Below are 17,332 nucleotides of genomic sequence, written 5' to 3'. Positions count from 1 at the left end.
CCAACTTAGAAGTTTTCAGAGTTTTAAATTTTCTCTTGAATGAATGCTCTGTGCATGTAATTGAGTATAAAGTGTTGAAAACGAAACACAACAAAGAAAGAAACACAAACTCCGAGTCTTGACCAGAGCTTTCCTGGGGAGAGTTTTTTTACTTCCTCAGACTTGATTAGAAGATGCTGTAGTCAAGGGTGAAATGTAACAATTGTGAAGGGTTGTGTTATATTTTGATTATAATTAGAATATTACAATAAAGAATGATAAATGCTTAAAATTGAACCTGCTTTAGAGTGACCTTACTTTCATGACTCCAAGATGCATGTAGCTTAGTACTTCATTTTGGTGTATTTTAACAAAAATTTCAGAATTTGGCAGAGTCTTTATTATAAGTGTCTGGTTATTGTAGGTTCTTCTATTATTGAATCTGTTATTGGAATATTACCTTTCTTTTTTTTCCTCCCCAGTTCAAAGCAGTATTCAGCGGTTTCAAGAGAAGTTTTTTATTTTTGCTCTCACACCTCAGCAAGTTAGAGAGATATGCATATCCAGGTAAGAGGAGTTTGGAATGTGTTTTCTGAGATGTTTGTGTCGTAGTCTGCTCTGCCTGCTGTACTAGAGTACCACAGATGGGGTGGCTTAAACAACAGAAATTTTTCTTCTCACATTTCAGGGGACTTGAAGTCCAAAACTGATTGACAGGTTTGGTTTCTCCTGAGGCCGCTCTCCTTGGCTTGCATTGCAGGTGGCTGCCTTCTTGCTGTGGCCTTCTTCTCACGGCCTTTCCTCTGTGTGCCTGTGTGTTCTGGTGTGTCTTCCTCTTCTTATAAGGACGGTAGTTCTGGTGGATTAGGGCTCCACCATTGGGACCTCATTTAACCTTAATGACCTCTTTAAATTAAAGCCCCAACTTCATAGTCACATTGGGAATTAGGGCTTTAGCATATGAATTTTGGGGGGACACAATTCTGTCCATAACAGTTAAGCCATTTCTCCTTAAGTAAGCATAGTATACTTTGACTAAAGTTAGGTAAATATTAATAAATACTCTGGAACCAGACATCCTGGAATGTGAAGTCAAGTGGGCCTTAGGAAGCATCATTACTAACAAAGCTAGTGGAGGTGATGAAATTCCAGTGAGCTATTTCAAATCCTAAAAGGTGATGCTGTTAAAGTGCCACACTCAGTATGCCAGCAAATTTGGGAAACTCAGCAGTAGCCACAGGATTGGAAAAAGTTTTCATTCCAGTCCCAAAGAAAGGGCAATACCAAAGAATGTACAAACTGCTGCACAGTTGCACTCATTTCACATGCTCAGAATCCTTCAAGTGAGGCTTCAGCAGTATATGAAACGAGAACTTCTAGATGTACAAGCTGGATTTACAAAAAGCAGAAGAACCAAAGGTCAAATCACCAACATCTGTTGGATCATAGAAAAAGCAGGAGAATTCTAGAAAAACATCTGCTTCATTGACTACACTAAAGCTTTTGACTGTGTAGATCAGAACAAACTGGAAAATTCTTTAAAGAGATGGGGATACCAGGCCACCTTACCTGCCTAAGCAACAGTTAGAACCAGGCATGGAACAACAGATTTGTTCCAAATTGGGAAAGGAATATATCAAGGCTGTGTATAAGTCACCTTGCTTATTTAAGTTATATGCGGAGTACATCATGTGAAATTCCAGGCTGGATGAAGCACAAGCTAGAATCAAGATTGCTAGGAGAAATATCAGTAACCTCAGATATGCTGATGACACCACCCTTATGGCAGAAAGTGTAAAGGAATTAAAGAACCTCTTGATGAAAGTAAAAGAGGAGAGTGAAAAAGTTGGCTTAAAGCTCAGCATTCAGAAAATGAAGATCATGGCATGCGGTCCTATCACTTCATGGCAAACAGATGGGGAAACAATGGAAACAGTGACAGACTTTATTTTCTTGGGCTCCAGAATCACTGCAGGTGGTGACTGCAGCCATGAAATTAAAAGTTGCTTGCTCCTTGGAAGAAAAGCAATGACAAACCTAGACAGCATATTAAAAAGCAGAGACATTACTTTGCCAACAAAGGTCTGTCTAGTCAGAGCTATGGTTTTTCCAGTAGTTAAGTACATATGTGAGAGCTGGACAATAAGTACATATGTGAGAGCTGGACAATAAAATAGGCTGAGCACCAAACAGTTGATGCTTTTGAACTGTGGTGTTGGAGAAGACTCTTGAGAGTCCCTTGGACTGCAAGGAGATCCAACCAGTCCATCCTAGAGGAGATCAGTCCTGGGTTAACATTGGAAGGACTGATGCTAAAGCTGAAACTCCAGTACTTTGGCCACCTCATGCGAAGAGCTGACTCATTGGGAAAGACCCTGATGCTGGGAAAGATTGGAAAAAGGGGGTGACAGAGGATGAGGTGGTTGGATGGCATCACTGACTTGGTGGACATGAGTTTGAGAGAGCTCCGGGAGATGGTGAAGGACAGGGAAGTCTGGTGTGCTGCTCTCCGTGGGGTCACAAAGAGTCGGACATGACTGAATGACTGAACAACAACTAGAAAAACATTTTAATTTTTTAATAAAACCCCTTTGAATTTTTGTCACTTCTGGCAGTACTTTTTTTTTTTAATGAAAATTTTATTCCAAATATAGCAACATAAAAAACTTTATTTAGGGCTTTATTTATTTGATAGAATGACATAAAGTTCATCATCCAGAGGCTTTTTTATATTAAATGTGGACATTAATATTTTTTCTGGGATAAGAACATAAACTAGAGGACCATTCTGAGCTGTATGGTTACCTGGACCAGAAAAATTAGCAGAAATCTGAAAACAGTTATGAAAAGTACTCTGAGCTTTGCCATTTCAAAAAATAGGATAAACTTAAACACGTTTATTAAGAGCAGTGAACTAAGATAGGACAGAAAAGGAAATCTGTACTATATACTTTTCCAATTAAATACATAGTCATCTTTGGTGTTAATGTATTTATAAGACTTTAAAAAGATTTAGCCTAAAACAACTGAGGCTCCTGGAGGTTAAATGATATTCTGGGATTGTAGAGTTAAAATTTAGAACCCAGAATTGAGCAAATTAGAGGTCTTTTTGCATCTTTTCAGCTCTTCATTAGAACACTTATCTTCTGTGAGATGTTAATACAATTTTTTTAAAAAATAAAGGTCCTGCAGTTAAGTTTTGGAAATTCTGAATTCGAGGTAGTTTCAAAAGTTCTTAAAGCCAGACTTCAGTCTTTCTTATGTTAGTGTACATTCTCAGTCTCCGAGGACGTGGATCAGAATATATGGATTTCTCTTAAACATCCTAACATCTCGAAGATGCACATGATGTTATTAGGCGGAATAGTATGGGACACAACTTTAGATTCTTCCACTGATCACATCACTGCTCTCAGCAAAGCCTCAGACTTGACTTGGTTAAATTTGAGCTCCCCAGAAGGGGACCAAAATTGAACAGTAAAAGAGAAAAAAAGGGACAGTACTAAAGATTGGTCCAAGAGACCTAGTGTCCAAATAATACGGGTTTTGGAAATTTTAGAGAAGAAAATTATCAAAGAAGTAAAATGAATGTACATGTTCACTAGAGGCAAGACATTGCAGGAAATTTTTATATTGGAAGTACTTTCAAGCTTGGGAGTACCAAAAAACCAACTAAGAAATGAATAGGGTGAATTAAAAGTTATATTTTATATCCCAAGCCATATCATTTATTATATGGTTTTGTTTGTATTCACTGATGATCCCTTGCTTGAGAACATTTACTAAGGGTTTATTAGCTACACAGCATTATATTATATGGCATGTCTCCTTTCCACAAGTTGCTTGCAGTCTATCTAGTTAATGAACTGGGTTATATACATAAAATGATTGTTGGCATTACAGGGTGTCACATGGACAGAAGACAAATAAGAGCTGATTTATAGGTGGAAGAGATTACCACAAGCTTCTTTAGGGTGTTGTGTTGGCCTTTGACCTAGGGAGGTTATTTAGTCAATAGGTTTCAACATACATTTTTAAGTGAACAAATCAAAGCGTGGAATTTGGATAACATGTACCATTAGTTAGCCTTAAAAGGGGCCTCTCTGGTTGCTCAGTTGGTAAAGAATCCGCCTACAATGCAGGAAACCTCAGTTAATTCCTGGGTGGGGAAGATTGCCTGGAGAAGGAAATGGCAACCCACTCCAGTATTCTTGCCTAGAGAATCCCATGCACAGAGGAGCCTGGCAAGCTACAGCCCATGGGGTCGCAGAGTCAGACACGACTAAGTGACTAAGCACACGCACTGTCTTAAAAAGGCGTGTGTGTAATTTGCCTAAGTGTATAGCATATGTCTGGACATACATGACAAGTTGCCTCTGGAGAGGGGAATCAGGTAGCCCTGATCCAAGCTGAGGGAGTTTTTTCACTTTATATCTTTTTTCTGTATCTTTGAAGTTTGAACTGTGTGAATGTTATTAATTAGTCAGAAAATGAATGACTAAATAATTACTTTCAGTAAAAATTTTCAATCATGGATGTTCAATCATCTGTCTCCGGGATGGATGATAGTGATGGTATAGTATAAATGTATTTAAAGCCACGAAACTATACACTTTAAGATGGTTAACATGATAAAGCTCAGCTTTCTTTATAATTGAGGTCTCCACATAGCCTTAACTAGATGGACCTTTGTTGGCAAAGTATTATCTCTGGTTTTTAATATGCTGTCTAGGTTGGTCATAACTTTTCTTCCAAGCCCCAGTTGTGGGAAGGATAAATTCTCTAAGGAGTTCTGATTCTACCCTTACAGTACTTTCTACCACTTACTTTGAAAAAGAGTGGTTCATTTGACTCTGTTAGCATATTACACATTGTGGATTTGGATAATTGTGCTTCTTGTGGTATCGTATAACTTCTATCCTTATGGTTCTCAAATTTCGCTGTGTATTAGAATCCAACTGGGGAGCTTTTAAGACTCCAGATACCTAGATTTCATTCATATCAATTAAATTTGAATCTCTGAAAATAGAAGCCAGCAGCAGTAGTTTTTAAAGCTCCCCAGGCGTTTCCAGTTTGCAGCAAATTTGAAAACTGCTGTGCCTCCATCCCGTCCCCTTTGCCTATAATGGTGATAAGGTCTAAACCAGAGGCTTGAATACATTCAGGTTTGGGGTTTTTTGGTCACATCTTGTGAAGACTGATAGTGACTTCAGCTCTGTTTTGGCTGTAGCACTACGCCTCGAGTTGGGTTCCACTGCCTCTGCAGTCATGCTGTCTCCGTTTCTCGTACTGCCATCTCTTGCATGTTCCCCAGATCAAGGTGTGATGCTCTCCTCACTGCTCTGTGATAGTATCCACGAATGTGCTTTTTTCTTTTCTTTCTTAAATTAGCTGGCTTCAAAGAGATTTTTGCTTAGTATATGTTTCCTCCTATTGCCTATTCTGTTAATGGTGTGGGATCTGCCTGAACAGAGGCCTGTTTATATTATCCCACATTTCATCTACCACATCCTTTCAATTTGCTACTCTGTTCATCCTTTTGTGTCTCTTTCAGGATTTAAAAGTTGAATCAACTCTACCTTTAGGAAGCTAGCATGGTCTTTAGAGTTCATACTGATTGAAATGTGAATTCTGGCTTAACCACTTATGTCTATATACCCCTGGGTAGGTTACTAAAGCCTATTGAATCTTAATTTACTCAGCCTGTAAAGTTGAAGAAATAATCACTGTCTCACTTGGAGAAGGCAATGGCACCCCACTCCAGTACTCTTGCTTGGAAAATCCCATGGACGGAGGAGCCTGGTAGGCTGCAGTCCACGGGGTCGCTAGGAGTTGGACACGACTTCACTTTCACTTTCACTTTCACGCACTGGAGAAGGAAATGGCAACCCACTTCAGTGTTCTTGCCTGGAGAATCCCAGGGACGGGGGAGCCTGGTGAGCTGCCGTCTGTGGGGTTGCACAGAGTCAAACATGACTGAAGCGACTTAGCAGCAGCAGCAGCACTCAGTGATTGGTGGCTGAATTTTATAACTGGCTCTACCTGGGTCACCATCTGTCCAGCTGCACCATTCTAAAACCTGGGCACCATGCTTAGTGCTCCCTGCTCCTTATCCTACCTCCTTGTATCCAGTCAGTCATTTAGTCCTATTACTTTTTATCCCTAAATGTCATATTGTGTGATATTTATGTTTAAATAACTTTGAAGCATTCATTTTCTGCCTATACAAGTGTAATGATCTCCTAACTCTCCCAGCTGACCAACTGATCTTTCTAAAGCCCATTCAGTCTTTTCTTCTTTGTGCTTAAAAACCCTAAAGTGTGTAAAAGTGTGTTAGTCGCTCAGTCGTGTCTGACACTTTGTGACCCATGGACTGTAGCCCACCAGGCTCTTCTTTCCCTGGAATTCTCCAGGCAAGAGTACTGGAGTGGGTAGCCATTCCTTTCTCCAGGGAATCTTCCTGTCCTAGCAGTCAAACCCAGGTCTCCTGCATTGCACACAGATTCTTTACCATCTGAGCCAACAGGGAAGCCCTTAGTGATACCATCTGAAGTCCACACTCCATTGCTTGACAGTTCTCTGCCACACCTACTCTGCTCATCTTCGTTTTTAATTTTTTAAGTCGAAGTATAGTTGAGGAGAAGGAAATGGCAACCCACTCCAGTGTTCTTGCCTGGAGAATCCCAGGGACGGGGGAGCCTGGTGGGCTGCCGTCTCTGGGGTCGCACAGAGTCGGACACGACTGAAGTGACTCAGCAGCAGCAGCAGCATAGTTGAGGAGAGTGAAAAAGTTGGCTTAAAGCTCAACATTCAGAAAACGAAGATCATGGCATCTGGTCCCATCACTTCATGGGAAATAAATGTGTAAACAGTGTCAGACTTTGTTTTTTGGGGCTTCAGAATCACTGCAGATGGTGACTGCAGCTGTGAAATTAAAAGACGCTTACTCCTTGGAAGGAAAGTGATGACCAACCTAGATAGCATATTCAAAAGCAGAGACATTACTTTGCCAACAAAGGTCCTTCTAGTCAAGGCTATGGTTTTTCCAGTGGTCATGTATGGATGTGAGAGTTGGATTGTGAAGAAAGCTGAGGGCCGAAGAATTGATGCTTTTGAACTGTGGTGTTGGAGAAGACTCTTGAGAGTCCCTTGGACTGCAAGGAGATCCAACCAGTCCATCCTAAAGGAGATCAGCCCTGGGTGTTCTTTGGAAGGAATGATGCTAAAGCTGAATCTCCAGTACTTTGGTCACCTCATGCGAAGAGTTGACTCATTGGAAAAGACTCTGATGCTGGGAGGGATTGGGGGCAGGAGGAGAAGGGGATGACAGAGGATGAGATGGCTGGATGGCATCACTGACTCGATGGACGTGAGTCTGAGTGAACTCCGGGAGTTGGTGATGGACAGGGAGGCCTGGCGTACTGCGATTCATGGGGTCGCCAAGAGTCGGACATGACTGAGCAACTGAACTGAACTGAACTGAACTGATAGTTGATTTACAGTGTTGTGTTTCAAGTGTGCAGCTAAGTGATTCATATATATAGATAGCTTTTTCAGATTCTTTTCCATTGTAGGGTGTTATACCAAATATAGTTTCTTGTGCTATACTTTAAATCTTCGTTGTTTATCTATTTTATATATATGGTGGTATATTTAATCCCATACTCCTGATTTATCCTTTCCCCTAGCTCCCTTTCCCTTTTGGTAACCATAAGTTTTTCTTTTCCTAAGTCTGTGTTTTCTGTTTTTTAAACAGGTTCGTTTATATCACTTTTTAGATTCCACATATAAGTGATACATAATATTTGTCTTTTTCTAATTTACTTCACTTAGAAGTAAATGTTTCTTTACTTGGTCCACCCAGTGTTGCTGTAAATGGCATTATTTTATTCTTATTTGTGACTTATGTTGTATGTGCATATTTTTTATCCCTTCATCTGTTAATGGACACTTAGCTTATTTCCATGTCTTACTGTTGTAAATGATGCTGTGAATATTGGGGTGCGTGTCTTTTTTTGAATTACAGCTTTTGTCTCTTCTGGATATATACTTGAGGGTGGAATTGCTGGATCATGTGGTGACTCTAATTTTTTAAGGAACTTCCATATTGTTCTCCATAGTGGTTGCACCAGTTTGCATTCCCACCAGCGGTGGAGGAAGGTTCCTTTTCCTCCATACCCTCTCTAGCATATGTTATTTGTGCACTCTTTGATTGTGGCCATTCTGACCCATGTGCGGTGATAACTCATCGTAGTGTTGGTTTGCATTTCTCTGATGATTAACAATGTTGAGCATCTTTTCATGTGCCTGATGGTCACTTGCATTTCTGTTTTGGGAAAATGGCTATTCAGTTCTGTTAATTGGGTTGTTTATTTTCTTGATGTTGTATGAGCTGTTTATATAGGATGTTATATAAACAGGTGGATGTTGATCCCTTACCTGATAGATTATCTGCAAATCTTTTCTTCGATTCCATGGATTGTCTTTTTGTTTTGTAGTTGGTTTCCTTTGCTGTGCAAAAGCCTTTACATTTGATGAGGTCCCATTTGTTTATTTTTGCTTCCTTTTCCATGTTAAGAAAATGTTCAGCTGTTAGGTCTTCAGATATGTTCCCAGGCCCCTCTCTCTTCTCCTTCTAGGGGCCCCTGTGAATTATTAGTGCATTTGATGTCCTAGAGGTCTCTCAAACTGTCCTCATTTCTTCTCATTCTTTTTTCTTTGTTCAGCAGCAGTGATTTCCACTACTCTCTTTCAGGTCACTGATCCATTCTTTTGTATCATTTAATCTGTTGTTGATTCCTTCTAATGTATTTTTCATTTCAGTTTTTATATTCTTCATCTCTGGTTGTTCTTTATATTTCCTAACTCTGAAAACTTCTAACTTTTCACTTTGTGTAGAAGTTAATTTCTCCCAAGTTCTTAGATCATCTTACGATCATTACTCCAGACTCTCTTGGGTAGATTTGCCTATCTCTGCAGTTTTTTTCTGAAGTTTTATCTAGCTCCTTCATGTAGAAATTGCTCCTCTGCTGCTCATTTGGCCTAAGTTGCTACTTGTATTTTTTATGTTTGTGGTAGGTTAGTTTTGTTTCTCAACTTTGGAGAAGTGGCCTCGGTAGGAAATACTCATTCATGTTTTTTTAAATCATCTCATCTCCCATCACTCTTCTCTAGCAGCTTGTACTCCAACTAGGCTTTCCCAGCTCTCCGTCTTTGCGTATCCTCTTCCTCCTTGCTCTGCTTGGCAAACCTGAATCATGTTTTAAGGGCCAGTTCACGTCTGACCTCTTCTGTGTTGCCTTCCACATTTCCCCAAATGGATCCTTTGTCTCTCACTGTACCACTCTCATGAACTTATTTTCTGTTAAACATTTATTTGACTGCTTGAGTTTACAAACTTAATGAGACCAACATCTCTTTCTCATTTTTATATTCTCAAGGCCTGTTATATAGTGCGTGGCGTGTAGGAAACACCTTTATATCTAATGAACGAGTTCAACATGTGAAAGTTCCTTGAGCAGTTACTGGCAGAAGATGTCAGAAGATGCTTAGTCATTACTTGTCATGTTTGTGAAGATATATAACGCACTGTATTTCCCAGTTTATATTAATTTTCCTTAGTAGAATGAAGCATCAATCCTTAGTGAACTATCCAAACCTTTGTAAATGTTCTCCCGTCTGTCTTTCTAGATTAGTCTTAAAAATTGTGTTCCCAACCTAACAAGCATTTGCCATGCTTTCCTTTTGTTTAGTATCACCCCTCTAGTGAAGCCGCTGTTACTGATGGAAATATGTCTCTCTTAAGTATAAATAGAACCAGTGCTGTCCAAACGCTTTTCTAATTTGTTCAGACTAATTGTGGAAATTGTCTTGAACTTTCAAGACCAGGCTTCCCTGGTGGCTCAGAGGTTAAAGCGTCTGCCTGCAATGCGGGAGACCTGGGTTCGATCCCTGGGTCGGGGAGATTGCCTGGAGAAGGAAATGGCAACCCACTCCGGTGTTCTTGCTGGAGAATTCCATGGACGGAGGAGCCTGGTAGGCTATAGTCCATGGGGTCACAAAGAGTCGGATACGACTGAGCGACTTCACTTGGTTCACTTCAAGACAAAATAGAATTTCCCTCTTTTCTGTAATACTTATTTTACATAGTATACTATAATACCGTATTATTTTAGTTGTATGTGTTTGTTACCTACTAGCATATGAGACTTTTGAAAGCAAATATCATGTTTTATTTATCTTTGATGCTCCAGCACCCAGACTTTGCAGTGTTGTTTGATTTTAATGAGCAGAATGATACGGGTTACTCACAAGAGGTCGGTGCTGTCTAGGATATTGTGAATAGACATTTGAGAAATGTGGATTACTACTGGCAGGAGAGACAGTTAACAGTAATAGCAACCAGCTGCCCACACGTGTTGAGCACTTGTTATATCCAGGCACTTCACATGTATTAACACGTTTGTCACACAGCGTCATGAAGTGGATGCAGTCATTTCCCATCTTTAACAGATGGAGGCACAGAAAGCTGAAGGCATTTGCACAAGGTCCCTTGGTTTGGACTGTAGCACTCAAGCTGGTGATTACTGTGCTTTATTGCCTTCCAGCGAACATAGAGAATTGGAAGCAGTATGCAGGCTATCCCTGTGGGAGCAAGGTGGAGGGCTGCGTGTACTCTCCAGACAGGACTCAGCTCTCGTGATCTTCTCTTTGACACAGTCCAAGATTTATGACAGTGGCTGAGGGCAATATTTCTTAAACTGTAAAGCGAATACATATCACTTTGGGACTCTTTCTGATTCTGTAGGTCTGAGGTGGGACCTGAGGCTCTGCATTTCTAACTAGGAAGCTCCCAAGAAGCTGCAGTGCCGCTTCATTGTGGACTCCGTTTTGACTGGCAAGGGTTTAGGAGTTTCAGTGTCAGAGATATTTTATATGGGACCGTGTTAGGTTCTCATCTAGAAATTCTAAGAGATTCTGTGTCCTTAATTGGGTGCATAGTTAGGAAGTTGCTGTGGCATAGAGGTTCTGAGACTCTGGACACCAGTTATAGATCCTAGATCTTATATTAGAATTCCCTAAGTAGTTGTAAAGACTGTTAATGCTCCGACTGTGCTTCAGAGCCAATAAGGATACCTGGTGAGTGGGCCTTTATGTTTAAAACATGTTTGCAAGTGACTGGAATACTCAGCAAAGGTTTCAGAACCACTGTGAGCAAATTAATTCATCAGAGTCTTAGAACCTAATGTGCTCCTTTTCCTGTTAACCAAATCTGTTGTCTGTTGAAATAAAAATTGTATTGTGAAAGTTCCCATGAATTGAAAATACTGTAAAGTTGCTGTAAAGACAAGACTAAATGTTAAGCATATGCAGACTGTCACCACAGTGTTTTGTTTTGATTAAACCTTCTGCCATTGGTTAGGCTAATGTTCATTTTTTAAGGACTACAAATAAAAATACCAATAATGCTTTTTTTCTGTTGAGCATATTTCTGTGAATTCTAGTTGTATTTTCCTAATCCATTTGTTTTTCTCTTTTCAACAGGGATTTTTTGCCAGGTGGTAGGAGAGATTATACAGTACAAGTTCAGCTGAGGTGAGTTTGCAGTTTTTGTGTTACTTTAATTTTATGCTTGCTAACTGTGTGCATATAGTCCTGAATTTGTAAAGTGTAAATTTGAGTACAATATTTAAGAGTTTTTTTTTTCTTTAATGCAGACTTTGCCTGGCAGAGACAAGTTGTCCTCAAGAAGATAACTATCCCAATAGTCTCTGTATAAAAGTGAATGGGAAGCTGTTTCCTTTGCCTGTAAGTTGCTTTTTACTCACCAGGCTTTTGCTTGTGAGTTTGTTATAATTACTAACAAGGCTTAAAAATCGTGACTACTTAGTGCCAATGAACAGTCCCAGCATTAAATACTGTTTTCCATTAGAGAGATTCATGGCTTCTTGGGGAAGTGGCAGATTCCAGGTCTAGGGGAGATGGAAAAGATGAGCTTGAAGCATCTTGTGCCAGGAAGTAAGGAAGCTGTGAGAGATTCTTAAGATGATATCAAAAGGCATAGTAGCAGGGCAGGACCTGTAGGGAAGGACATGAGGGCAGCATGTTGTACTGGCTGTCTGAATGAGCTGGGCCTTGACCTTGGATGGGATGGTGAAAGTTGGAGGCTGCTCATTACAACTGGACATGGTGATTGAGGATTCCAAGCTTGAGCCTTGATGGTGCACACCCTTGAGAGACAGATGCAGTGGTGTTTGATTGACAGCCTGTTGAGAGAGAGTGAGAGACACACACTCTTTCTCTCTGTATAGCCTGTTTCTGACCTGATAGATGTCAAATCTTAAAATAACAATTGTTGAATAGGAGTATGTATCTGGCTCCACTGAGGGTTGAACTAAACTGCTAATTTGCTACAGCTGTGTGGCAGTAAAGCTGTATTCTCAATAGTAGTAGAGCATGGCCTGTTTTTCAGAGTGGTTATGTATCTTAACTGAAGAAGTGCTGTGAGAACAGTGATTCTACCATGAAGGTAAGCTGCCATATTCAGCAAAGCAGAGACCATTTGACATGGAGATGAGGTGGCTGTTTAGCATTCCTGCTGAGTGTAAGATTTGGCTCTGAAATAAGTATATGAGCAACAGCTGTGAGCAGCTGAGCAAGCCAGACAACAAAGTCTAGAAATCTCAGCTCTACCAGGGCCAAGTGGTTGTAGTTGAACCCCAAAGTGACAAGGCCCGTGGCCAAGGCTGACCCCTGTATTCGAAGATCTGACTTATTGGTTGTCCGGAATCTCATTTCTGTCATATATAGCCTGTGGATTTAAAGACCTGAGAGATAGCCCTTCTCATGTATTTTATAGTGCTTGAACAGTACTGTACCACTGCCTGACTCTTTCTGAAAGATGTCTATAAGGCTGAAATCTTGTGGGGATTAAAGGGGAAATTTCAGAGGCTGAGTAGGTATGGTTGGGAAGGCATGCTTACATGCTCTTGTGTGTGTTCAGAACCTAGGGGGCACATTTTGTCTCTTGGGTTTCTGGCTGTAAGTAACAGGAGATCTCAGAAGCTGTCTTTCATCTGGATGAATCATATAAAGATCTAAACCAGGAGAAGCAGCAGCTCACTTGGAACTGAAGGATGCCACTGGGTGGCCACATGTGTGGCAGAGGAAACCTAGGATTCTGGAACGATAGCACATTTCCATGGCTTTTCATATCCAGTTCTCTTTGTGTTGGAGGGGCTAAGATTTCTTTTGACCTTTAACTTTTATTGCTGTTTTACTCTCTCACTCTCCTTAAAGAAATATCTGACTGTGATAATCTTCTTGGTGTCTATAGACCCACCTGGAAGATCTGTCCAGTATTAAATGATTGTGCTAGTTTTGGGGAGTTGTGTCTCTGAAACATGTGAGGCTGTACTTAAACTCTGGTGTTGCTGCAGAAAATATGATGCTTACAGATGTGTACACACACATTCCACAGAATTTTCCAAGTGGACCAGTCAGCGCCATGCTGTGGTATAATATTCCATCTTTAAGGTCTGCAGCACCACTGTGGATAGCTCTGAATTTGTCACTCTTTCAGGACTGGTGAGAGAGAAGAACTCAGGTAGTTGAGCATGTTCTCTGGGACACTGTTGCTCAGTCACTGCTGGTTCCTCTCCAGAAGCACTAACTAACCCTTGTGTACTTACACTAGGGCTGTTGGTGAACACACTGACTACTGTGCGATGAGCTCCACACTCACCTCTGGAGCCAGGGTCCTGCAGTGGCTCCAGGGGCACTTGTGGGAGAGATGAGGAAATGGAGCATAGGACAAAGGATGTCAAAACAGATTTCAGAAGGAGAAGGCGATGGAGTGGTGGTAGGGGCAAGGGGGAGCTTGCCTGACCCTAGTAGGGCCGTCCCAAAGATCAGATGCCAGTCTTTCCCAAAGAGGTTCTTCATCTTTAGCCTTGTGAATTCCTGTGGGACAGCTGACATAAATGTGCATGGAACTGATGTAGAACTGCTGAGACCTCCCCTTGATCCACGATTGGGATATTGTAATATCTCCCAGTATTGGGGTATTGATTGGGATAATGTAATACGGGCATTGACTGGCGTATTTATGAGAATCATGTGAGTATACTGCCACCTTAGGAGAAGAATTGAGCTCTTTACCACCATGGAGATCTTCAGGGACTTTGTTCCAATTGTAAGAAGCATCAACAAGCCACAGAGAAGTTTGACATATGGTTCTTGCCCATGATCCTGATTTATTACACAACAGATTTTGGAGGAATAAGCTTTGACAGTCATGGGATTTCCCATTTGGGCTCTGAATAAATTTGAATTTGTGTCCTGGAACAAGTCCCTGTGTGTATGACCTAATTGCAGTATGCAGTCATCATGGATCCATAATGGTTGGATACTCTACCTCATGAACAGAGAGTGAACTGAATAGAAAATGGTGTTCCCTTGATAATAGCAAGGTATCCCTGGATAATCAGGGTCAAATAGTGATGAAAGCAGTTTATATGCTACTCTTACCCAGATCAAGATGATGGCTTTTATTTTTTTTATTTTTTTTTTAAGATGATGGCTTTTAAAAGATACTTTAATCCATTGATTTTCCAGCCTCTTGATAACAGGGATGACAGTAAGCAGCTCGTAGCAGGGCTTGTAGAACGATATGTGTAGTGAGGACAGACACAAGTGAAGCTGCCTCCAGGCATGTCCCCATACCGCCATCTTTGACCCAGATGCTGCCATTGTACAGACTGACCACATGATGAGAAAGTTATGTGTTTTTAAGGGCAGGAGAGAGGGGAAGAAAAAGACCCTCTTTGCCTGGAGAGTTTTGAAAGGCTGAATTATTTTTCCTTTTAGACATATTTTGAGAAATGGATGTAAACCTGTGGAGCTGTGAGGTTAGGGGGGTGTGTGGGGGTTGACGTGGGGGAATATTTCTTGTAGAGATTCCAAAAGAATGGAGAGGATGTGTGTTACAGTGCAGCTGGCAAAACTCTCCTAAGCGTTTCCTCTCATTGCAGCGGGAGACATGTCAGTCCAGCGCCATTATCTTAATGCACTCTTTCTGAGTTTGTGGATTTCCTTTTCCTGATACCTAATTTTTTCCTGCATATATTAGTTACGCCGATGGTCTGCCTCACAGTAAATCTGGCGTAAGTGCAATCAGTATTTTCTTTTGTTAAAACACACACACATGCTCCAGTGTGATGAGATTCCCTTGACCTAAGATGGGATAATATTGGCATCTAAAATATAATGATTAAGTAGGCTCAAAATTATCAAACATAAGTGAGTTTATAATTACGCTAAAATAAACCATTGGAGGTTGCATCAACTCATTGCTCTAAAAATTGATAGAATCATTGATTTTGGAGTAACCAAATGTTGATGTGGTCAAATTGTTTATGGAAAGGTTTAATACAAGCAAAGGGAAGAATGGATTTAAAAAACCTTTTTTTTTTTGTAATCCATGAATCAAATAATGGATCTAGGTAACCATGACCAATGAAAACTGAAACCACTAGGTCAAAGCTAGATGGGAACAACCAGGCTGACATAAGCTGAACTGATCAACCTTCACATCACTGACAGTGGAGCAAACAGGCATTCTGCGCCTCATGACATGGCACAGTAGGAAGCACGTAGCATTCTCTGTGAAGTTTTTGTCTCTGAAAATTTAAACCTGAATCTAGTCAAGCCTGTGCAACTCATTACTGTCTCAAAGTATGGAGTGTCACATCTTCAAACTGTGAGGAAGCAGTCCGCCTGATCCAGAAGATGAGAATATTCTTCAGATCAAGAGCCCTGGGGTCCCCCACAGAACAACAGCGTCAGAAACAGAGTGGGAGTTTTGGGGCAGGGGGTGAGAGAGGATGAAAAGCATTCTTTAATATAGAATAAAGGAGACTTCAGAGACAGCTGAGCACACTGTGAGGCTCTAGTTTGGATTCTGATTCAGACTGTAAAGGCACATCTTCTATGTCAAACTATGTATGCCTAAAATAATGTGTCTGGAATACTTTATATAATGGGCAAAGACTACTTACAGGTAACCTATTGAATTGGGTGATAGTTTGTTTAGACTTTTTTCTCTAGTTTTGTATACATTTGAAAGCTTCAGTAATAAAAGACATCGTCGAGGCAGTTGAGAAATTGCAGTGTAAACTAGATACTAGACAATTTTTAAAATCATGGTTAATATTGTTAGGTTATGATACTGTTCTTATTTCCTGAGGTCTTTTAAAGATGCATATAAAAGTATGGGTCAAGTCACATGTCTAGAAGTTACATTCAAAAAATACTTAGGCAAAAATAAAGGTGTAAATGTGTGGAGTCCCCTTCATGGATCATAGCCTTGTCATGGCAAAGGGGTTTGCGTAACTCAGTGTAGCTGTGAGCCATAGCAGTCAGGGCCACTCAAGAGGGGCGGTTCATAGTGGAGAGTTCTGACAAAATATGATCTTTGGGAGAAGGGAATGGCAAAACACTTCAGTATTCTTACCACAAGAACAATACAAAAAGGCAAAAGATAACCACACCAGAAGATGAGTCCCCCTCCCAGGTCTAGGTGTCCAGTATGCTACTGGGAAAGGGCAGAGGACAGTTACTAACAGCTCAAGAAAGAATGAAGAAGCTGGGCCGACGCGGAAACGACACCCAGTTGTGGATGTGTTTGGTGTTGAAAGTGAAGCCCAGTGCTGTGAAGAACAGTATTGCAAAGAACCTGGAATGTTAGGTCCGTGAATCAAGGTAAATCGGACGTGGTCAAGCAGGAGATGGCAAGAGTGAACATCAGCATCTCAGGATTCAGTGAACTGAGATGGACAGGAATGAGCATGACCATTATGTCTACTACTGTGGGCAAGAATCCCTTAGAAGAAATGTAGTAGCAATGTTTCGTACAGTGATGGGCACAATAAAGGGCAGAAGTGGTCAGGACCTAATAGAGACAGAAGAGATTAAGAAAAGGTGGCAAGAATACACAGAAGAGCTATACAAAAAATGTCTTAATGACTTGGACAACCACATTGGTGTGGTCGCTCATCCAGAGCTAGGCATCCTGGAGTGTGAAGTCAAGTGGGCCTTAGGAAGCATCACTTCGAAGAAAGCTAGTGGAAGTGAGGGAATTTCAGCTGAGCTATTTCAAATGCTAAAAGATGATGCTGTTCAAGTGCTGCACTCAGTATGTCAACAAATTTGGAAAACTCAGCAGTGGTCACAAAAAAAGATCAGTTTTCATTCCAGTCCCTAAAAAGGGCAGTAACAAAGAATGCTCAGACTACTAGACGGTTGTACTCACTTTGCATGCTAGTAAAAATTATTTTCAAAATCCTTCAAGCTA

The 17,332-nt window shown here is 40.7% G+C and overlaps 1 protein-coding gene across 11 annotated transcripts in view; it reads left to right on the top strand.

Annotated features, from left to right (window-relative positions):
* The window catches only part of PIAS2 (protein inhibitor of activated STAT 2), a 120,454-nt gene that overhangs the window by 54,149 nt on the left and 48,973 nt on the right, over positions 1 to 17,332 (top strand). For all 11 annotated transcript variants that reach the window (XR_009492743.1, XM_024984535.2, XM_024984534.2 and 8 more), the window contains 3 exons: positions 462 to 546; positions 11,524 to 11,574; positions 11,697 to 11,787. Coding sequence is in view for 10 of the 11 variants with exons in the window: in XM_024984535.2 (XP_024840303.1) it covers positions 462 to 546; positions 11,524 to 11,574; positions 11,697 to 11,787 (227 nt within the window). In the remaining variant the exon portion in view is untranslated. The remainder of the gene's footprint in view (positions 1 to 461; positions 547 to 11,523; positions 11,575 to 11,696; positions 11,788 to 17,332) is intronic.

Source organism: Bos taurus, chromosome 24 (assembly GCF_002263795.3).
Source record: "Bos taurus isolate L1 Dominette 01449 registration number 42190680 breed Hereford chromosome 24, ARS-UCD2.0, whole genome shotgun sequence".
Taxonomy (NCBI): Eukaryota; Metazoa; Chordata; class Mammalia; order Artiodactyla; family Bovidae; genus Bos; species Bos taurus.
This window is presented reverse-complemented; position numbering and strand designations above follow the sequence as displayed.